The sequence below is a fragment of the Ptychodera flava genome, chromosome 10 (assembly GCF_041260155.1).
Source record: "Ptychodera flava strain L36383 chromosome 10, AS_Pfla_20210202, whole genome shotgun sequence".
Taxonomy (NCBI): Eukaryota; Metazoa; Hemichordata; class Enteropneusta; family Ptychoderidae; genus Ptychodera; species Ptychodera flava.
In genome coordinates this window covers 5,062,797-5,085,450 of record NC_091937.1, presented here as the reverse complement: position 1 = coordinate 5,085,450, position 22,654 = coordinate 5,062,797, and the positions used below count along the sequence as shown (strand labels likewise).

The window sequence follows — 22,654 nt, the reverse complement described above, 5'->3', positions numbered from 1 at the left end:
CTGAAGCAAACAATATTCGTTCGTATAGCCATGACATGCATGTTGATGATGCCGATCATTGACCAATGTAATTTTGTCTTTCATAGTCAGGATGCAAACCTTTCGATAATACAACCAATGATACAGTCCACCATCGCAGAATTACGGACAGTGTTAGATGTAAAGGAATCATGAACGCAACCTTTCGATAATACAACCAATGATACAGTCGACCATCGCAGAATTACGGACAGTGTTAGATGTAAAGGAATCATGAACGCGAGTTCAGAGAAGAAATCGAAGCCAACCACACGACCTGACATATGCTAATGAGAGCTGCGTCATCCGCTTTGCCTGTGCAAACTCGCGTCGACGCTTCATCGCGCCGAACATTTGATACAGCGAACGGAGGAGCGATTTCCTGCCAACTGTACTACATGTACTAATATCCTATTGTGTCTTGACAAAGTCATAAATGCAAGTAAATACCCAGAGATTGACAATGAACTCCGTGACTACGGTATCGAGGCACTTGAAACTTCATCGATCATCTTGGATCAGACTACGTAAACCGTGAGCACTCACGGCAACGCGTTTAGAAACGACTTCAGACAAGCGAAGTTTACGCTGAGAACTCGGAGTCATGTCGTTTGCTAATTCAAGAATATGCGGAAAGGTTTCCTGCAGTTCGACAATTGACATGTATTGCAGTAGTAATTCCTGTATCCTTGGGTGCATGTGAAAAGGGCTTCAGCTGCTAAAACAGGAGCCCGTAGTAGATTTTCCGACGGCAATGTAGATAATTTGATGTTGCTCTCAATGGAAGGGCCGTGTGTTGCCGATTTCCCGTACGGCAGAGCAAGGGAGATATTTGCCTCGAGGGCTCGCAGAAACCCTAGGAATTCTTAGATGTTGAATGTTATTGAGATTTGTCAAAGTAAACAATGGCCCGTTTATGATAGTGTTGGTATTGATAAAGCTTGATTGATCACAAAGCCATTCGATAGACATTTTCTCGGCAAAGTCGACGAAAGACTAGTTTCGATATTACAAGGACTCTGGTTTCGTTGTTGATTTAAATGTTTTCTATGACATCAGAAATAAAACACGGAGAACAGAAGTTGATTACAGTGCATAGTAGTATGATTATTTTTATTCATTCCGATTCAAGTTTTGTTCATGATTCGCATTTAAATTAGCCCAGTAAGCAATTTCAATGACCTCATGCATACGGCATACGCATCGATGAAAACTTGAAACACTGCCGTGCTTTGTTTTATAGCTGCTTTGTAACTCGGTGGGACTGTGAATGGGTGTGGTTCCCGTCTGCAGAACCATGCAGGTAGTAAACAAACCCCTTAATATGTTCTTAAATCTGTCGGAGTCTCTTCTCTACTTTCACTCAAGTTCAAAATAAATTAGAATATTGTAAACACTGATATCAGACATTATCCGGCAAATTGCCGTTTCGCCACGGCACCAAATAGCGCCATTGCCGATGAGACAACTCGATGTCTAATCACTGCACCACTGACGTCACCTGCTCGATTCATCATACATGGAAAGTTACAACTACCACACATAATTTGGTTATCTTATTTTTACAGTTTCTCACAGAAATCCCCATTTCATTTCAGTCTTTCACCGCGCGCCGCTCTACAGCTGTATCGGTCGCTACCGCTGTCCATTGCCTAGCGACAGACCATTGTTCACATTTCCTTGCAGACGCAATAAAATCATCCAACCCCACCGGCAGCGCCTCCAAGCGGTGAAATGATGTAAAAACGAAACAATCAAGACATTTCAGAAATCGCCTAATGATACTCAGAATTCAACATTAACACAATTATCAGTAGTTTACAGCTACTAAACATTCCAAACAATGTAAACAGCGGGGACTGTGTCATCTTTCGATGACTTGTTTAACGAAGGCTGTAAATTTTAATAGTTTTAAATACACAAATAGACATGAATTCCCATTAGGGATATCTGCATGTTATGTTTCAAGTACTCCTTTCAGAACACCCCATTATGAATTGCTTTCTGAAAGATTGGGCACGCAGGATGAACGATATTCTTGTGTACGAATGTCCATGGCAGAATTTCCAGAACCCACTGAAACCACACCAAACAGAAAATAATTTGTTTCATACTCTACTGCTGGGACTTTTTTCACTCTTGGCCTGCAACAGTTTTCTTTTTTTTTTTCGAAAATCTTCCAGCCCCTCGATATTGTGGTGTCCCGTAGCTTTTGTAATCACCGCATCCAATCAACTCCTTGGTCACATGAAAGTTGCAGGGATATCGAATTTCAATATGCCTAGATATATAAGAAGGCTTTGCATGTAATACATCGCTTTGGTAAGAAACTTCAGTTAAAACAGAGACTGTTGAAGAAGAAGTCTACGTTCAGAGAGAGACAGTATGGGTTACGTGATCGTTGTCGCCTTTTTACTGATCAACGCAGTACATTCCATGCCTGCCCATTCACAATATTTGGAGGTAACAAATTCATTTATTTGCATTGATATGTTTTGTTATTTTTTATGATTTTTTAGCGGTTTGTTTTGTATGTACAACTGCAAGCTTTGTTCTACTCCCTAAAGCCAGTTGATACATCCACTCTTTAGCTTGTCAACAAAGAGTCTCTACGTGTAAAGTGCAACCTTTGTTGTTTATAACTGAATTTAAGTCCGGGCAAAAATTGACTTGTCAATATTAACAATAAGGTCTAAACCACAGTCGCTTGCAGTTAGGTTCACAGCGGAAGGCCCCTATAACCAAGAAAAAGTCTGGGTTAAGGCAAGAAACGACACAGACACAAAGTGTTGGCTGAAATCCAAGGCTGATAGAATGTCCAGGCGTCGTGGAGGCCTTTCCCGTGAAGCTAGTCTGCAGATTTGAATTACATCAAGGGACTGGAGCGCAACGTGTCACCAAGGACGTGCTCACTGCCTCAGCGGTGATGCACGGCGTCATAGTGGCCTGGAAGACGGCACGGACCCCTTACGGGATCATGCCGTGCATCGGGCAACGTGGTACCATTGTCTTTCCGGACCCGACAGCAACCTCAATATAAGCTAAACGAAATCCTCGAAGGAAATGACAAGTCTTAAATGTATTTGTGTGAACTGTCTTATTTTTGTTTGTTTCTTGTTGTTTTTCATGGTTTTGGGATGGAATTTGCTACGTAAATAGTAGGAAATAAAAGTACCAGAAGGTGTTCGAAAAGGAATTTGATATTCAATAAATTTTCAAGTTCTCCTTTGCAATGCCATTTTTTTCAAATCCCCCCTGGCTTGTTGTGAATTTTTAAAGTCCCCTCTGAAATCTCCCGCCCCCTCCAGAGGTATTTTTGAATGCAACCTTAGCACTGGTGGTGGGCAATGAATCCAACGAGGTACCAGATTCGGTGTCATACAAGTGTGCATGGAATGCTTTAATGAGTATGAGGCGGATGACACTGGCTTTCATCAGTGTTGATGTGTTACTGTCGTAAGGGTTGATATGAGACCACTATGAAATACGGGATGAAATAGCTTGCAAAGATTAGTAGACGTGGCCAAGGTCACTGTGCCCTTACTAAGTGTTGGCCATGATTATAGTAGAGTCATAATCATCCATTGCAGGGGTCTTCCGCTGTATACCTAACTATAAGCGACTGATCTCAACATGCTGTTGAGAATAGAACAAGAAACTGTTGTTGATATTTAAGATAGAAATATGAAAATTATCGAAAAATACAACTACAGTCCTTTAAATATCGGAACAACGAGAAATGGACATTTGCTTTAAATATGGCTGAATTTGAGTATCTTTAACTGCTATTGCAAATTGAAGGTCTTATTCGGAAAACTAATTGATACAATTATCTTCCTTCATACTCATCTGCAAATATGTTTATGTTCTTCATTCGGAATCTAGGACAATACGTATGTCATTGCATTTCACGGAAATGGTGTTACAGCAAACGAAACAATATACATCGATGAAGACAAGAATGTGGAGATATACCAAGGCATTGATTCCGGCACAGAGATAGTCAAAGATTTTGATGCGGTAAGGTGTGTTACTGATTCAGAGAATCTTCAGAGGAGCGATAACAAAACATTACACTTCCTTTCTTATTAAATTGCATACTTTCCAGAGAAAACAATGTGTACCGTTGTTAAAATTACGCTTTTAATTACTGTAAAAGATGTTTCTACAACGGTCCTTTTCATACAGCGAAAATATTTCTTCTCTGCTAATCTAAACCATGGTGTGTAGTTGCCTTATTAGGTGATCAAACAACTTTTAGGGGAGAACCATTTGATTTCTGTGAGGGGGGGGGGTATGGAGGAAGTGGGTATGGGAGCATTTTTTTTCCTGTCAGAGTGACAGCAATTTTTTCTACAGTAAGACCTGTATCAATTTTTTTTTTCAAATAGAGTAGCAGTGCAATTTTTTTATTATTGGTCATCAAGTTTGTAATGCGTTGTATATAAGGGAGTCGTCATTATTTACGGCCTGAAACTCCGAAATTTCGAGTGACCCCCCCCCCTCCGCCAACCATGATGAATTTGAGTAACCTCCCTCTCTAACTCTGAAATTTTGACTGATCCCCCACTTAGAAAAGTTAAATACCAATACAAGTAATTGTAAAATTACAAAATACAGCAACAGTAAAGACCTTTCAAATCCTGATGTACTCTGCTAGACTATCAGTTGAACAACTTGAGGTAAAACCAACAAAATGAAATTCAAAGTGATAACAAAATATAGATATAAAAGCTCACGCTTTAACCAGTATCCAACCACATAATATCATGTAATTTGGACGGGTATTGTGACAGGGTTTTCACTGGGATATATGACTAGGCAGAATTTGAAAGTACAGGGGGGGGGGGGGGTAGACTGGAGACAGGTTGAGCAGAAATTGTCAGAAGGAGTTTCCCCTTGCCTGCGTGGAAAATTTGAGAAATTGATGCGTGCACTGGTGCAGTCTGGTGCAGTCTGAGAGGTGTATTTAATTTGGTTTTTACTCGGTAAAACTGTTAGAACATCCCAAGGGGGAGAGCACCAGAGGTGAGTGACCCCTCGCATTCCTCCGAGCCCCAGGCCGTAAATAATGACGGCTTCCTTATTGGCGTTAGATGGCACAAGACCACTAATTCATTTCCCATAGGCCACCACAGTAGCGTTGAGCTCGATTTTCCTATTTTAAAACATTCAGCGGCACGAATCCTCTTAACAGGTGTTAGGTCAATGTCAGCTTGACTACTGATTAATTTTTCGTGTGGGCAAGTCCACGGAAATTTTGAGATAGCGATGAAAATAGCGCCCTCAGTGGTGTTTTTGACAAATTTCAGGCTTATTGTTATGATTTCTATTAGCCCTAGAACTCCTCATATTACCACCAAATGCTTAAGCCATTATTCGCAACAGTCTGCATTTTGATTCAGAAAAATATCTTTACAAAAATTCTTGACGTTAAAGTTCAAACTAAACAAGCATCCATGCAGATATCAAAACTTCAAGGTCTGCACTATTTTTCTTCCGAACTATCTTCGTGAATTAGTGATCTTGTGCCAGATTGCAGAGCATGGCGCGTAGAGTACGCGATCGATCGATTAAGTAGACTGCCCAACACACGATCGCCGGTGTCATAAGGGCCATCCTGCAAAAACTATGACAGGTCGAAACCTGCGTCATCTACAGATTTTGTTCCTTACTTTGTTATTTCTGGTTGCAGGGAATTGAAGCCATTGTTAGGGCGAGTGATGACCAGTGCTATGTGAAACCGTTGATAAACAACGAGAATACACCACCGTCAGAATTAAAGTCCAAGATAGAGAACGTAAAGTTACAGGTGAGAAATTTAAAGTTACAGCTTGGTGAAAAATATAGCATATCATGCAGGTCATTGAAAAACGAGTGACCAAAATCAGACTTATTGAAATTGTAATGAAATCTGTAGTTTTGTACTGTTGGATTAAAATGTGGTACATTCGTTTCCTTTTTGAAATTACAAATTAAAAGACTTGTCACATCATATCATTGACTATTCATACATTAAGTAAAGTAATCTTTGAAAATACCTTTATCAGTCAGCTTTAAAAAATAATCACAAATGTCACGGATTAAAAGTGTTGCCCAGACTTGATAACACAAAATCCGAATTTGTTGCTCAGGTCAAAGGTCAAAGGCGATAAAAAGCTTTTGTGCCAATATTCATGTGTTCTGCAATGAATCGGCACTTTTTAATCGTCCATGGACAAAATACAATCTTCGTTTATATTCAGGGTGACGATCTTAAAGCTGAAGAGAGAAAGGAGCAGTACTACGCACTGACTGGCAATGCGATCAAGAATCTGTCTGTTATTGGAGAGACTATTGCTGAGAGATGTACGGGAAGAGATGTCTATTGGCTGACGCCATTTCCACTGCTTGAAAAAGGTATAAATGCCTCGGTAATTATAGTAGTAGTAGTAGTAGTAGTAGTAGTAGTAGTAGTAAAGTTTATTATAGTATCATAAGATTACATGCATTCTGTCAAAAAACATAAATGGACTTAAAGGTATACTGTCACCGATTCCAATTTTGCCACAGTTACCATGGAAAGAGAAAACCTAACCAATCACAGATTTTAAGCGGGTGGCCGCTTTTTAAAAACAGCGCCCTCACATGGGCATTTTGAATACCAACGAACGCCCCTTTGACCATATATGGACATATTTAGATTACAGGTGACTGTATACCTTTAAATATCACTTTGAAAAAAGACACAAATAGAAAGGAATACAATACACAGTGACAAAGATATGACAATATCGAAAACAAGAAGACATATCGTGTTAAGCACGTTTATACAAACTATCTTTTCTTCCAAGAAGCGCTCTTTCAATAAATATACTAGTCGTGTTTCTAACATTGTCTTGCTGAAATAACGTTAACTTTTCAGTATCTGAATAATACCAGCTGAAACTTCAGTTTGTTAAACATTGCAATTAAGTTGTTAGTAAATGATTTAATGATAAAATAGTAAATCATTTAATCATAAAAATCATTTAATCATAAAAAATCATAAAATATAGAATACAAATAGAAAGTGAATCTCCTATTGAATAAACTAGTTGGACTGAGTGCAGCTTCTCTCCTAACAAACTCATCGAATAAAGTACTCTGACAAAATTCAAAGCCTTCTATCTAAATTTGCGTGGCGAAATATTCCACTTTCAAAGAATTGGGAATTTGAAGGAGGGTTACTTAGAAAATGACTCTGTAAAGTGGGATTTCATCTTTTGCGATCTGACTTAGGGGACTGGTATCTTTTGACAGAAGCTGATTTTATGGTATTAAACCTGAACCATGTAATTTCCTGAAGAGGTGAAATACAAAATAAAACACCCTTCCTTTAAAAAAATAACAGAACTACGAACAGGGAGGAGGATGCTTTCACATACCAAGAATTGATTAAACTAATATTTGGTACTCAGATGTACTAAGATGCATTTTATCTTTTCGTTAAGAAAATTGGGTCTGTAGTTGTCAAGTGGTAAAACTTTCCATTTAGCAAATAACTATCACAACATTATTTGTACAGGAAGCGCAAAACACCACATGGATTGAAAATATACCTGGCATTTTGAGTCCCCACACTCATATTTGCCAATAAGCGTGTGCATTTGAGTATTTGGTGTATCATTCCCTAAATTTGAAGAAAAAATCCAGTGAAAACGTTTGAAATGATATAGTAATTATACCGCATGGTAGTTTTACCACACATTTTCAACAAGTCTTTACCATAGATTGAGCAATTAAGGAACATATATCCACCAACATTGACCCAAAGAGACTTTATAGGCTGTTGTTCCGTTTTACTCAAGAAACTTTATCTTTCCGGTTTTTGCGATTTTTGCAAGGCCATGTTGACCAATGCAGGAATACAGTGCTATCTGTGGTTACTATATGACCTATCACTTCACCTTGGTAAACCATAAAATCCGTAAATGGTCTTATAGTTTTACAACATACCAACCAAAGCATCTGTACAATACAATACATGTCAAACGTCAATGCGATTCAATGATCTGCTCCTCCACTTACATTCATACAGACCTCCAATTGAAAGTAATACGCCATGTGGAAAACGCATTTTCAACTAATTCTTAGCTGTATGTGTCTCTGACTTCTGTTGACAGGCCGTGATAGACGAAACACGGAAGACTGTGACGTCACCGTTGTTGTTGTTATCGGAAAACAATCTCGTTCCGCTGATGAAGGTCTCACAGTATGCATCATTATTATAGATCAAAGAGAGATGTAATTTTCCCAACGGACGTAATAACTTTAATTGGACCTTTGAATTTAACTAGTGGGTTGGAGTAAAACTTTTATTTTAATCATAGTAACATCACCAATACATAAACTAATGTGCCGATTCAACAACATTTGAAAGACTGACAGTGGTGGTTTGTAAAATAAATAAAATTTGAAGAGTCGGCAATTCTTTCTATGACTAGATGTTGTGTCATTAGAATACAATGTGTTACGTTTAGAGAAAAAGTAGATTACCTAAGAAAGTAAATAAATGAGAAAAGGAAGGGATTCTAGGAAACAGCCAATATAAGAGAGCTGAAGTTGTAATGTTGGCGGAGCTCACGATTTCTCAATAAATTCATCAGTTTGAATTCAACCGATGTTTTCGTCTTCAATTACACAAGTATAATTGGGAAGGATTGCAAAGACCAATGTTCGCAACAAACAGGTTGGAGCAATGCTCCAGCAAACCCTTCAAATTTACAGAGAGATGTGATACTTGTTCCAACAGACATTAGGTTATAATATTTGCCTTGTAAGAAATGAGTAGAACTGGTACTATTACTTGCCTCAAACTTTTAAATACCAAGCCTATATCATTATCCTTCATGGAGATCATAATAATTATTTCCGCTAGTTTCATCACAACCTCTACAGGTTTTAAATATTCATGTTTTATATCTACTTGGACCAGTTTGGACAAGTTTGTGTTTACCTATTCAGAAAAAAATTACAATTTATGAAAATGAATCTAACACATAATGGCAGTGTAAAAGAAATTAAAATTAGTATCAATGACAATATACTCGTATACTTTGGTAAGGCTCGTACATTGGTCCTTCAAAGTTGTAAAATGCATTTTCATCGTTGAATTGACCCATCTTTTGTAATGTTGTTTTTTCTATCAGAATGACGCATCAAAATTACCTGAAGGGCTTATTTAGTTATTTACCATCAGACGAGCGACGATGCAATGCACTGCCGTACAAAAACACCTACTCAATAGGCGGTGCATATAACAATGAATTTGGAGAGAGAGAGAGAGGAGAGAGAGAGAGAGAGAGAGAGAGAGAGAGAGAGAGAGAGAGAGAGAGAGAGAGAGAGAGAGAGAGAGCGCGCATTTTCATTGTCAGTGACGACATTAAGAGTGTAGAAAAAGGCGGCTTCAACCGGGAATTTATACTTTAAAAGCTTTATTGCTAAAAGCCGACCTGCTAATTCACTCTTCAGATATTGCTGACTTTACAGACCTTACACCACACGCTGTAAGCTGCAGTAATTATTGAAGGCTGTCACCCTGAAAAAGGCAACTAGTGAGTTTCCGAAATGTTGATTTTTTATAAAGAAAGTTTTTTGAAGTTTGAGCTCCCGGTTCCAGCCCCCTGTTTCTACACCAAACGTTACGATTGATTCTATGATGGTCTCCCGTGCTCTATTGCAAACACCGCTATTGTGTACAACTTACGTTATTAATCTTGAAAAAAAAAATGATTTCAGCCTGGGCGATATTTCCGTCAGACGTCACGAATATATCGATAGTTTTGACATGTTAAATACAAAACACATCTACATGATTTTCAAGTAAACCAAACTGCATTTTTACAAACAACACAAACAAACAAACAAACAAACAAACTGTATATATGCGATAAAATGACTGCTCTCACATCATTTACTAGAAAATAAGTGTATGTCAATTCTTAAAATCACTAGAGCGTTAATAATGGAATAAAAAGTGTACCGAAATGTTCCTCCCAAGCGAAATGATAGAACTTTTGTTATTTCTGTTATAACCTTTGTAGGAATCCGTCATCGATCTCGGCCACAGATGTTGGGTACAATACCATATTCGTAACAGCAAAACAAAAAGATATCCTGTCTGAGAGATTGAAACATACGTGACACAGCACAGACGCGATCAAAATGGCGGCCTTCATATCGTTTACTCTAGTCTGCGTACTTATAGCGAAACATTGATGGATCACTTCAAATCTACGACATACAGTGCCAACACAAAACTTTCGGCCGATCGTTCATCTAAAAATGGGTTGGTGCTGAACAATTGAGACCTAGCGTGCTTTGTGAAAACGTACCAATCATGTCATAGTATCAGCTTTTGATAAGGGCAGTGTTACCAGAAATAGAGCATCATATTCAAAAAAGATATAAAAAGTTTGGAACAAGATATGTCATCACTGCCAGCATAATTCCACTTAAACTATTTTTACGTGCGGAACAATATGCTATGTAATGAAACTTTCAAATTTTGGAACATTGATGCTGTGATACCGTGACATTGTTTATTTCCTTTGTTCCACCATCTCTCGCATATCAGTTATTGCTTGGCTAATCGCTTGCGTAACACTTTCCTTTTTTTGGTATTGCGAGGTTATGAAGGGCAGCCTGTTGCTGCTTTAACATTAGATCGATTAGTTTTGGAAATAGTGCGAGTTGGGTAAGATTTACCACAATAAAACCTCAACAACGAGTATTATTTCCAAAGTCTACCACGAATATTATCATATAAAATTGATCTTACTGACTAATCCCAATGAACGACATACGGAAAACATTGATCAATGCTTATTTGCACATGAATCAGTGATGGCTTGAGAAGAAAAACACATGCATCATTAGGAATGCCTTTTTCGGATTGGTCCGTTAAAATCACACCTGGTTGTACTAATTATCCGTATACCTGGACAGTTTCCCTTTTCATTTGAGTCAAAGTTCTCGTGAAAAAACGGCGTGATTGACATCTCTGGCACTCCGGAAAGTGAAGATAAGAGTGCTAGTGCTGCTGCTAGTGACCTTGACCGTTATGTATCCCAATTTTACATTTTCAGTCTGATACCATCTCCAAAGAGAAAGACTTGCAGGAAGATTTTAAATTAAAAAAAAGCACAAGAACTGCCACGCTATGCCGAGCCAGTTGGCGTAGAGAAGTTGGCTATGACTCAATGTTAACGTGTAACAAAAATATTAGGCGTCGCAGTACGGGATTCCTGGATCGCAACAGAAATCGACGTGTAACGTGTTCGGGAGTGAAGAATAGTGAAATATATACACTGGTGCCTGCTCTTACTGCGGATAGCAAGTGAGTCATGTGATTTGGTTATACTGTTTTTTTCCAAATGGAAGCTATTGTTTCGAAAGATGATGGCCAGTGAACATACAGTGATACGTTTATTTGTATAAAGCGTGTGTTAAAAAACATGACCATAAACTTGCGAATTTTATATTTGCAAAAATGTTCTTGTGTGTGCTTCCAACTAAACGTGATAGTACGTCACACAACATTTATTCTTATTTAAATAGCTAAAACCAACACTTCATAATGATTTCTGTACAGAAAAGTGTTGGGTTTACTATGTAACATATGAATAAAAGTGTGACGATTTACTAATTTTCATGAAAACAGTATGACTGAAATGGATTTACGGGATTAAATAACAGGCAAGAAAACGGGTCACGTGGTCAAGAGTGTTATAATTACAAAAGCTAACACGGTATCTGTGATGCATCAATTTAAATGGGCATACATTAATATATTCAGGCTTTAAACCTAAATATATAGATAAGAATATTCATTTTGACGATCAGATTAGCCTAGAATGAGCTAAATACGAATGATAAATTTCACCCAAGGCAGAACGCGCCGGGGGACAGATATTCCGACTCTTAAACTTTTACAATATTATTTTGGGCTACCACTAGGGAAAGCTCATTATAAAACTTATGAAGGTTACCCCATAAGGATAACACAGGGATGGCGGCCATTTTGAATGTCAAATATCGGTAAATATAAGGTGATTTATTTGTGACCCCTGGTTTTCATTCTTGATTTTGAAAGAGAATGTTTGAAAATTTGATTTAAGATATTTTGAGCTAAAGTTTAAATCTTTCATTTTCGAGGCGCGAACTACCTTAAAGAAGCAAACGCAACCGTTTTCTTTTTTTCAATGGGTTCTGTCGGTTCATAATCTGATCATTTGCTTTAAAACTCATGAAATCAAAATGCGTTTTTGGGCACAGACATCATTGGGTCGTTGACCGTACCATACTCTGAACATTTTCTGATGATCTCCTAAGCGTTTTTATTTTCTGTCTTTTTGCTGGTTAGCGCTTTGAAATTTGCGATTCTGACTAGAAGGAGTATAAAAGATTCCCACAACAAACAAACAAATTCACTAAAACAAATAAATAAATAATCAAGGAACTTATTAGTAAAACAAAACACACGAAGACAAATAAAAATAACAGGCCTGACTCTTAACGAGTTAAAAACGTCGAAAAATATCATAGTATATTGGGACATTGAAAAAGTCAATTTAAACTGTCTTGATCATGACTTTGTTTGAACGAATAGTTTTCATTGGCATATTCTCCGATGCTATCATGTCAAGTAAATCATATTTACTTTCCCGACGTTGACAGAAAGCAATTTACGTCAAGCAATTTACGTTAAGCAACGTTACACAGTATCTTCATTAAAGCCGTTGCTGTTTATAGCGCCATCATGAGGCGACAAGTTCAAATATTAATGACAACTGAAATGTTAAAAAAAATAACACCCCTATTTATCTATACAGTAAATATCAAAGCATTACCGTTACACTTATATGGAATGAGACTCTCGCGTGTGCTGTCGCGACGCATACCTCGTATATTTAAACTGCCAAAAAAATCATTGAATATAATAGTTGTTAGATGTCCTTTGTGTGGAAAATAAAAATGTTTCATGAAATATAAGAAAGAATGAAATATAAAGCGTCGCTAAACAACAACATCATGACCACAGTGCTGTAACTTCCCGTTTTCAGTCAAGGGCAACTGTCTCAGTGCAAAATACGCTAGGATGAAGTTACAGACGATATTTAAGCAATAAAGCATACCATACCCAGCGACTTATACCCCGCGTTACGAGATTTTGACAAGTTCACGACATGTATGCATATATGAAGTGTACTGATCAAAACCAAATGGTATACCGTCGCTGGATATGATTTATTGCTATGAAATTTTAACAGTATATTGAAATTCTGGCATGGAATCTAAAAGAAGTATTTTGCTCTCATCGTGGTTGGCAACCGTGCTATATAGCAAATATACCATGGTTCTTTTCAAGTCTTGACCAATAAGACTGCCGCTGTAATTGCACCTGTCCATCAATATATTGGTACCGCCAGGTCGGGCCAACATTGTTTGTAATGTAATGTTTTTTATATTTAATTATGAATTATGAATTAAGCCTTTCTTGTAGTAATGGCACAGGCGCTGACATTATATATATATATATATATATATATATATATATATATATATATATATATATATATATATATATATATATATATATATAAACGTTTAATATGACAGATTCCATAATGTTGTGTAGCGTTGAAATTTATTGTAGAAACAAATTAGATATCGTACATCGTGTTTTTCCAGCGCTTTTTATAGCTCGCGCATGAACAGTTGCTGTTACTTACATAAGCAATCTTTCTCTGCGCCAGCTCATTGTGTCAGCCCTATGGTAATATTACTCGGGCCAAGGTTCACAGACGTACAAAGAACATTCACTTACAATTTCAGTATGTATTGAATAGATTGTTATTGTAAAGTATACTGGAAGTATAGAAATGGTCAAAATTGGCTCTAGATATCGGAACAAAGCTACATGAAATCTCTATGAGTAATCTCAGAGTTTCATACATTCCGTCAAAACACAGTTACCTGACGGCTGCCAAACTCAAAGACGGCTTTCATAGATGGCATTGAAATTTAAATCACTAACTGATAGAATATAATTGCTATAATAGTGTTATGAATTTGAATTTCAATTTTGTATGGTTCATGCTAGCATTGTAATTTTCATTCATTCTTTCAAACTTTCTATAAGCATGTGAACTGTCCTTTTAATAGATTCAGCTAATCAATCATTACATTTCATACATAGTAGTTAAAAGCCATCGTATGATTCGATATATTTGGAATTCCTTCAGACAATCCTTGCTTTGGAGGAATGACTAGCAAAGGAATGGAAGAGTCGGTGAACGAGAAAACAAAGATACTGTTGGTAGTTGTTGTGGCTTCATGTTTGACTTCGAGTTCTTCTATTTCCAGCCGAAAAAATGAGAATACGCTGGAAGAGAGAAAGTGAAAAATATATGTTTGTGCCATTTATGTACTTTTCATTTCAACTTCGAAAGATGGAGCAACAACTATGTTGTAAAACAGTTTCCTACTACATTCAGGGAGAGGAACCCGACACCTGAAGTTAAATCTTCCCAAAAAGACGTGCTTGTTGGAACCATTTGAAAAAGAGTGTCATCTTTGTAATCGAGCTGGTGTATCATAGCAAAATGTAGTTTTGACGATTTGGAAGTTCTCGATAACAGAGGGAGAATGAGGACAGAGAATAATAGACGATTTACAGTTTTTGTATCGGGAAAGTTACTCTTTTATGTCTAAAGTGTAGAGATTAATCAATTTCATGAAAGAGCATGGTTTAAGTTTTGCTGGGTTTTTTGAGAGATAAGAAGGTTAATTGAAATATACTTACCTGTACGTATGGCTGTTAATTTTTTGAAAGACGAAGTGAATAATAAATATAAAAGTCAATCTACGAAATCTGTGTATTTCAATCAAAGAAATATAGCGATAGGCGAAAATAAAAGGGCACTGTCAATGCATTACAATGTAGAGCCTCTTTGAAAGTTGTTCCAAACAGAAAATCTTATTGGCATTAGGAACAAAAGAAACTTCTATTTCAATGTAATCAGGGCTGAAATAAGACAAACTCCGTTATGTGTAAGTACTTAATTCTTATCTTTGGAATTCTCTAACGAATTATTGACTCAAGCAAACGTTGTTGGAACAATCTTAAACCAACATTAACGGAACACGTTTTGAACAACCGATCTGTCACATATTGATAAAAAATATAGTTTTAGTTGATTGATCAAAAATGTATTTCAATTTTGAATATTAAAATTTGTGCATGCACTATCTACCCAAGTTTCTGTCAATAAAATAACGGAAAGGAATGGAATGCATGAACTAATGAAGGAATTGTTGGCTGAACAAGTGAACAAATTAATTAATATGCAAACGGGGATAGATTAATAGGCAGATGAACGAATGAATAGATAGTTGAATACATGTATGGATATATGAATAAATAGATGTATGGCTGATGAATAAATTGGAAAATGAATATATGGGTAAATGATAAATGAATGAATGAATGAATGAATGAATGAATGAACGAACGAACGAAAGAATGAATGAAAGAGAATGAATGAATAAAAAAATGTGTTTCATTTCTTGAAAGAAAAACGGTAAATTGCAATTGTAAATAAACCAAAATAATTTTGTACTTTTTCTTAAATACCTAGATTTCCAGGAGAGACAATATCTACAAAACATCGAGACTGTCCGATTGAAGATAGCTCAAACCATTTACCACGTGTATTTCTCAATGCGTACAGACCACAGTTGTCTTTCGATATGGCAAGGATAGTTCCATCGGGTTGTATTGAGACATCGGCTGCGGTGAATTGTCGACCCTCAAAGTCGGCCCATCGTCCTCCGACTCTATTTCTGACCCGCAGCGATCCGGAAGCAGTAACGCCCAAGATTCTTCCATCTGGAAAGACGTCAATTCGTTTAACTCCGCCGCTTTTCTTAACGTTTCTCCAGTCATCTCTCAGGCTTGACCGAACTACTAATGCATTGTCCAGGGTGACTGCTAGGATACGACTATCGGGCATCACTGCAACATCCTTAATACAACAGCTGTTAGCAATACGTCCTGTCCAAGACCCAGAACTAACGGACCTTTTCGTATATAGGTACTGATCATTTCCAATTCCTATCATGGACCCGTCTTCCATTACAGCAATACTCGTAACACAACAGCTTCTCTGAACACTTTTCCACTCATCGTATCCATAATTTCTTGTCATTAACTTGTTGTTAGTGGTAACCCCGATCAGTGGAGCGTCTAAGAAGTAATAAGATAAAAACAAACAAATTTACAACTTGAATCTACTAAGTTCATAGCCATCGTTGAATGGAATTGATCAAGCTAAGCTAAGGTATACATCGGAAAATTCTGAATCGTATCATTGATTTTCGTGGTAGTTGGGTTGGGTGGAGGTGGGGGCTTGTACTCTCACAATCAATAGCTTTGTTAATTTGCAGTGGCACTCGTTTTTGAGCTCTCTAAAACAACCATGATCAATGTCATTCAAAAGTCGGATCTTATTTGTTTATAGCACTCAGTTTTGATGTGATGCCTAATTAAAAAAACCTTAATATGTAACAATTTAAACGTCAGAGCGAGTGTAGAGTACCTTACTGACGAGTTAGATATTCATCTTTTGAAATATATCTTGGGTCTATCGACGTAGAACAACCAGCATCAAGTTTGCAAGCATGACTTAGTATTATTAAAGTACCGTTTCTGGGTAATTGTTCTGGAAGAACCCAATTCACACCTTTCTGGGCAAAAAGTCAACGGGTCCGTTTCTAGAAACACCTTTGTGGGTGAAAAAAAATCAATGGGTATAGGGCCCAATTCTGTAGCTACGTAATTCTTTGCCAGAATGTACTTCGTTACATTTTAATATTAATACACCCATCTGCCAGGAAAATATGTATGTTTCCTGTATCACGGATTAAACAAAGTACACAATATTCTTGCACGTGATGGAGCTGTTAATCATCTTCTGAATCCTGAAATGCACCAACAATATCTAGTCATTAAAGAAATTTAGCTCCTGACATTCTCTAACAAAACCAAGAATATTGTAGTAAAAGTTATATTCACGCAGCCATCACTTAGAATTTATTTTAAGGATGTGCCTGTTTGCCCTCTATAGTCTGCAACACCCAATTTCAATAGCATTATGATTTTTCAGACACTTTGAAATATTATTTTCACCAAACATACCTATTAAGTGTATGTACTACTGCTCACCGTCTCCCATATCATAAATTGCATAGACCGTAATTTCCAACGACGTCAAACCCAGTTTCACTAAGCTGCAAAGTCCCTGACATCTCTGACAACATCTTTGCTCTAACATCCCACTGACATTGTCTCCCATGTCACGTGGTCACTGACAGAGTCACTCACATAGCCTGTGCTAGCTGCTTCTGTAATGTCTTCTGTCGATTGTACTCTGCTAATTGCTTCCCTTTTGCAATAAGACTTCGATGTTTTTTACTTGTTATGTAGAGTCACTTTCTCTATCTGCCATGGTTGCGGTGGCTGTCTTGATGTAAACTCTGGTAGAGCCTTCGCTTCCACTTTACCAGTCACAGATGTAGTCATTTACTATATCAGGACTGAAATATTTATGCTCCCCCCCGAAATTTCACATGTTTAGCAGTAATCAAATAACTAATTTAAAATGGCAACCATAGGTCCCTAATTTTAGGCTATATGACCTGTTATCTTTTTGTAGTCACATTGCAATTAATGCAATGCATGAGAATATCTTATCGCTAGACTGAGTGAAGATAACACAGCTATAATGCTAGTAGTGCTATTGACGTAAATGTTAGTGCTGTTAATGTAATCGTTGTATGATCATGCATTGGATGAGGAGGTTCTATCAAGAGAGAAGTACTTAATGTTACTGACGTAGTTATGGCTTCAGCCCTACCAAACAACTGTTGACATAGTTTTTGCGTAGTTGTCCTGACCCTGAGATGTATAGTGACTGATAGTGGTCCTTCCATTTCATGGACTGCGCTATGTACTGACATCATCAGTATAACCGACTTTCATATTAGGAGTAGCATCTTGTAATTCATTGCTTTTGACCAACTGTATCATGTGCAATTATTATAATTAATATTTGTCATTCAAAACTTATACTGACCTTTATACACAGATTTTGAACCAAATTAGAGCAATTTCATGTGGTCACTGACCACTTAAGAGGGGCGGCTCTTCTGTAGAGGGCATTTCACATATAGAATACCAAGGGACTGCCACAAGGTGGACTCTGTAAGGGTGGCCACTACTGAAGTAGTAGAATGATAAAATTGTTTCTCAGTCTCCGCAAAACGAAATTTACCTTTGCTACTTAAACATATAGCGACCCTCTTGCTCCCGGGTCTGTTCATGGTAATGTCACTTCATTACATATGATGCATGTTAACTTAGAAATAACTTACCATCGGATGAGCGACGATGCACTGTACTACTATACGGAAACGCCTAATTTAAATACAAAAAGAGAAGAAATTGCAAGACAGAGAGATATCTTATTGATTCATGATTTGGAAATGCAGTGTGAGTATTAGAATGATTAATGTCTGTAAATGAGATATGTTATGACGCGATAACAGATGAAGAAGATTCTTGGGTTGTCATCATGTTGATCTAATAATTGGTAACGTTCATTGTACGATGAACCTGCTTTATATCTCGAGGTCCTATAGAGCAAGGTAAGAATATGTTTCGCAAGACACTGTAGTCTAAAGCGTTTGAAAATGTCGTTCAAAATATTCTAGGTACTTGGGCTATATACACACAGAGTTTGTGGCCGTCAATCTTGACTGCAGCCTGAAAATTTACACGTTCAGATAATTATTACTTCCTCTTATAAGAATAAGAAAATATTCGTGTTATGAGTAAAAATAAAGGAGTATATATTATTGATCAGACTCTACCCCAGTGTAATACTGCTGACGCTTTACCATTTTCTTGATCAACATGGAAAGTCAACTGTCTTAAATGAATTCACCCAAAGTTATGGATTTACGTATTAGTAGCGTGCGAAAATTGTGAACGTCTTCCAGAAAAACGTTGTCAGTAACGTGTGTTTCCGAATACATTTTATTTAGAAGAAATTCGTCGGTCAAAGAGAGGCACACAACAACGATGTGTTTCATTGATTTGCCTCATTAATGAAAGTGATTGTGAATTTTTGATGTCTCGAAATTATAAGTTTATAATAGTCTCGAAAATTCGAAGCAAACATTTTAAAGCAATGTCAATATAATCTGACCACAAACGGAATTTAATATTTTCCTGTTGAATTGATCAAAGCTTTATGTCAAATGATGTGAAGGCAATCTAAAACAGTTGGGCGAACGAGTTCAACAGCGTTGGTTCTCATACGAAACCTTAAACCAAATGCGTAAACTCGTCTGAGCCAGGATTTACAGTTTGGGTTGAATGGAACTAACGGAATCCGACGTGACAATTCTTTCCAGAACATGGCATTTACAGTGAAAATGGTATAGTTCATTTTGAAGCTATTATTGTTTGGAATCCCCAATAAAAGTCGACAGTAAATTGGCAATCCATATTGTCGGTTCGACACCGTCCAATCAGTACACTGCCAATTGTGAATGTCGTTGTACAGTTCAATGCCATGTTTAGACACGCATATTTCTTTCTCATTCGCTTCAATGTCAGCCCGTCGCGTTTATCAAGTACTGAATATTTCAAGAACATGGCATTGGAAAACACGGTTATATTGTGAGCTTGACGTTACTTTTGTGACAAATAGGGTCGATTTTCTGGCATCTTGTACTATCAGTTCAATTTTTGTTATTTATTGTTGCGCAAATATTATACACACACACGTCAAGTTATCGTATTTGTCGAAGTAAGTAGCAGTCAAAAAATAAGTGAGGGGGTAACCCAATTAGAAAAAATTGAATACACACCTGACAGAGTATGGATGCGATCAAAATTGCCCGAACCATATCCTTTACTGTCTTCTTCGTATTTGCTCTGATACGTTGATGATTGCTGCGAGTCAAAAATGAATGCACAGGGAGTGCGACTCATCGCTAATATCCAAATATATCAAGGATGAGTTTTGTTGTGAGTGTGTAAACAAATCAATCATATCGAAATTTTATTCCCAAAGATGCCAGGAATAGACCTTAACATGCAGAAATTGCGAAGAGATGGTTTATTGCTACCAGCATGTTTTAGTTCAAACTGTTTCATGCCTACCAGCATCATGGTGTGTAAACAATCCTTCGACATTGAATATGTAGTTTTTCGGTGGAAATTTTGAAAGTGAGTAACTGTTAGATCACGATATGATATTTAAAAGCATTACATGCAATCCCAGATCTTCTCAATAAACTGAGTAAAATGTATCACGATTTAGGCATTCTTTCACATTTCTTTACAATGATGTTCCCATTATCAGGAGTGGAATTATTATATTGTCCTGCGGCTCTCTTAGGCAAAAGCATTTTGTGCCCCGCTTATGACGTCACGTGATGACTGACTGTTGTGAACTTTGGTCCGAAGTGTTAATCTACATAGAAATATGCTACCGAGATCACATTTTTTTCGTAACTTTTATCGCTCTCGAGCTACTGACAATGCGTTAAACGCTGACCATGAACACGAACGGTTTATTTCACTGGTAGGGTAGGTTTTGATGACAAGGACAGGCAGCAAATGTGTGTCAAATGGCTGAAAAGATGATGTCATTGAACAAGTGCAGTATGTATTGATACTCCATTCTGATTGCCCTATATTTTCCAGTTCAGCTTGCATTCGGTGGTTGTAATTAAAAACGTCTTAGGCCAAGGCAATTGGAATTCGACCAGTTTAATTTTAGTTCTTTAGGCTTTATAGAATTGTTTAAAGACTAATTACCGATAACTTCAGTTTATCACTTTATTATCTGTTTTTGATCATTTTTTTCGTTTAGAGCGAATAAGGGTCTTCTTCATCACTGATTACAAATTAGTATTTCCAGTATTCTCCTTTTCTCTTTTATCATTCCGTGTCCAAGTCACTATTGGTAACGTGTTGTTTTATTTTTGACCATTGACGGTTAATTAGCACCAGCTACGTATAACACATTATGATGGCAAGTGGTAAGCGTCGAGGTATGTCGAAACCGACTCCAGGTACATAACAACCACAGAACCGCCACAACGTAACTGCAGCGCAAGCAGTTCTACCGTATCTCCTCTTCTTCTCTCTTCTGTAACCAAATCAACTTTATTCCGCGTTTATGTAATTATTGCTGGTTTGTATAGCTACAGTTTCCATGGCTACTTTTTCGGGAGGTTTTTCATCGAGATCGTCGCATTGTAGGTCGACAGTCGCCGTCTTGGCTGGCCAATTCGCCAACTTTCTCGGAGTCGACCAGCTCCATGCAACACTTTCTTGCGAGACCTTATTTGTGACACAGGAACTGCAAAGCAGTAAAATTAAGTTTACCAACTTTTTCGAAAACCATTACAAACAGAAAACCCTTAGAAATGTATAGACCATGTAGGCCAACCGTCATCTTGCACAATGGGTTACACTGCACCATTTCCTGTACAAAAATTATGATTCGAAATTCAGAAATATTATAAAAACCATGAAGAAATGAAAGAAATAGTAAAGACTGATTGGTTGTAATACCTAATACAGAATATCGCTGAATGAAGAAAAATAAAAAAATGTCCAACAAATTTACTACCGCATTGAACATTATATATTCACTGTCTATAAACCTTTCTTATCTTTAACACTTACATTATCGCTATCTCTTATCAAAGAATAGTGGACAAAATATAATATAGTTCCTGGCAGTTTGTAAACATTCGGCCAGAACGGTGTATATAAGTTTAAATTTACACAACTAGCGGAAAGTAATTTCCTCTGGGCAGAAGCAAGTTACTCAGACCAATGCACTTTAATCCACCACAGTTAAGATTATTATTTCTATTGTATGTTTTACCTGTACCGGCCAGGCAGCATTGACCACTTTGATACATTTCAAGACGTTATAAGAGAGACAGGAAGACCCAGCAGACAAACATGCTGTGGAAGAACAGGAGCTGATAAAAGAATAATTTTGGATTGCAGTTCATATATTCTACCAATTTGCTATTCTTTCTAGATCATTTAGGCCAGCCCGCCCTCAGTTTGTCAGAACATCTAAAAATATAATCTTTTTGTTAGATTTGCTGACATATTGTTCAAATTCATAGGTTATTCCGACACGTTTATCGAGTATCACTGCAACATCCTTAATGCAACAGCTTTTAGCAATACGTCCCGTTCAAGACACGGACCTAATGGCTCTTTTGGTTTGCCGATATCGAACATTACAAATTCTTTACAGGGCCCCGTCTTCCGTTAAATCAATATTTATAACACAACAGCTTCTCTGAACACTTGTCGGTGGTAAGCCCAGTCAATGCAGCTTCCAAGAAGCAAAACTGTGAAAACTAAGACTAACTTGCACTTAAATCTAAGTTTGCAGCATTTGTTGCTCAAAACTTATCAATTTTAGCTTAGTTATGTGTAGGAAAATTCTGTATTGTATCCGTAGTCGTCGTTGGACGGGGTATGTAGTCCGACGAGGATTAGTTCTGA

The 22,654-nt window shown here is 37.2% G+C and overlaps 2 protein-coding genes across 3 annotated transcripts; one reads left to right on the top strand and one right to left on the bottom strand.

Moving 5' to 3' along the window:
* The first annotated feature begins 2,348 nt into the window (after positions 1 to 2,348).
* Positions 2,349 to 8,633, top strand: LOC139141390 (uncharacterized). The gene is made up of 5 exons (XM_070711015.1): positions 2,349 to 2,481; positions 3,904 to 4,038; positions 5,714 to 5,830; positions 6,264 to 6,417; positions 8,163 to 8,633. Exons 1-5 carry the CDS (start codon positions 2,404 to 2,406, stop codon positions 8,285 to 8,287), a joined length of 609 nt encoding a protein of 202 aa, XP_070567116.1. The 5' UTR covers positions 2,349 to 2,403; the 3' UTR covers positions 8,288 to 8,633.
* A 5,103-nt stretch (positions 8,634 to 13,736) lies between these two features.
* LOC139141389 (uncharacterized) lies at positions 13,737 to 20,732 on the bottom strand. Of its 2 annotated transcripts, XM_070711014.1 has the most exons (5): positions 19,978 to 20,732; positions 18,475 to 18,517; positions 15,677 to 16,288; positions 14,846 to 14,857; positions 13,737 to 14,425 (listed from the first exon to the last, which is right to left on the bottom strand). In XM_070711014.1, the coding sequence occupies exons 1-5, from the start codon at positions 20,014 to 20,016 to the stop codon at positions 14,397 to 14,399; spliced, it is 735 nt and encodes a 244-aa protein (XP_070567115.1). In that variant the 5' UTR covers positions 20,017 to 20,732; the 3' UTR covers positions 13,737 to 14,396. The 2 variants fall into 2 exon arrangements, 1 of the variants encoding a protein (XP_070567115.1); XR_011554161.1 differs by lacking the exon at positions 14,846 to 14,857 and having other exon boundaries at positions 15,663 to 16,288.
* Between the last annotated feature and the right edge of the window lie 1,922 nt (positions 20,733 to 22,654).

What these genes read in the sequence shown, in the direction of transcription:
- LOC139141390 (XM_070711015.1), top strand. Translation starts at nt 2,404, where the DNA reads ATGGGTTACGTGATCGTTGTCGCCTTTTTACTGATCAACGCAGTACAT. An exon ending in TAGTCAAAGATTTTGATGCG is followed by an intron (nt 4,039 to 5,713) that starts GTAAGGTGTGTT and finishes TTCTGGTTGCAG; the next exon opens with GGAATTGAAGCCATTGTTAG. An exon ending in ATTTCCACTGCTTGAAAAAG is followed by an intron (nt 6,418 to 8,162) that starts GTATAAATGCCT and finishes TTCTGTTGACAG; the next exon opens with GCCGTGATAGACGAAACACG.
- LOC139141389 (XM_070711014.1), bottom strand. Translation starts at nt 20,016, where the DNA reads ATGGTTCGGGCAATTTTGATCGCATCCATACTCTGTCAG. An exon ending in TCGCATCCATACTCTGTCAG is followed by an intron (nt 18,518 to 19,977) that starts GTGTGTATTCAA and finishes TATTTAAATTAG; the next exon opens with GCGTTTCCGTATAGTAGTAC. An exon ending in GCATCGTCGCTCATCCGATG is followed by an intron (nt 16,289 to 18,474) that starts GTAAGTTATTTC and finishes ATTACTTCTTAG; the next exon opens with ACGCTCCACTGATCGGGGTT.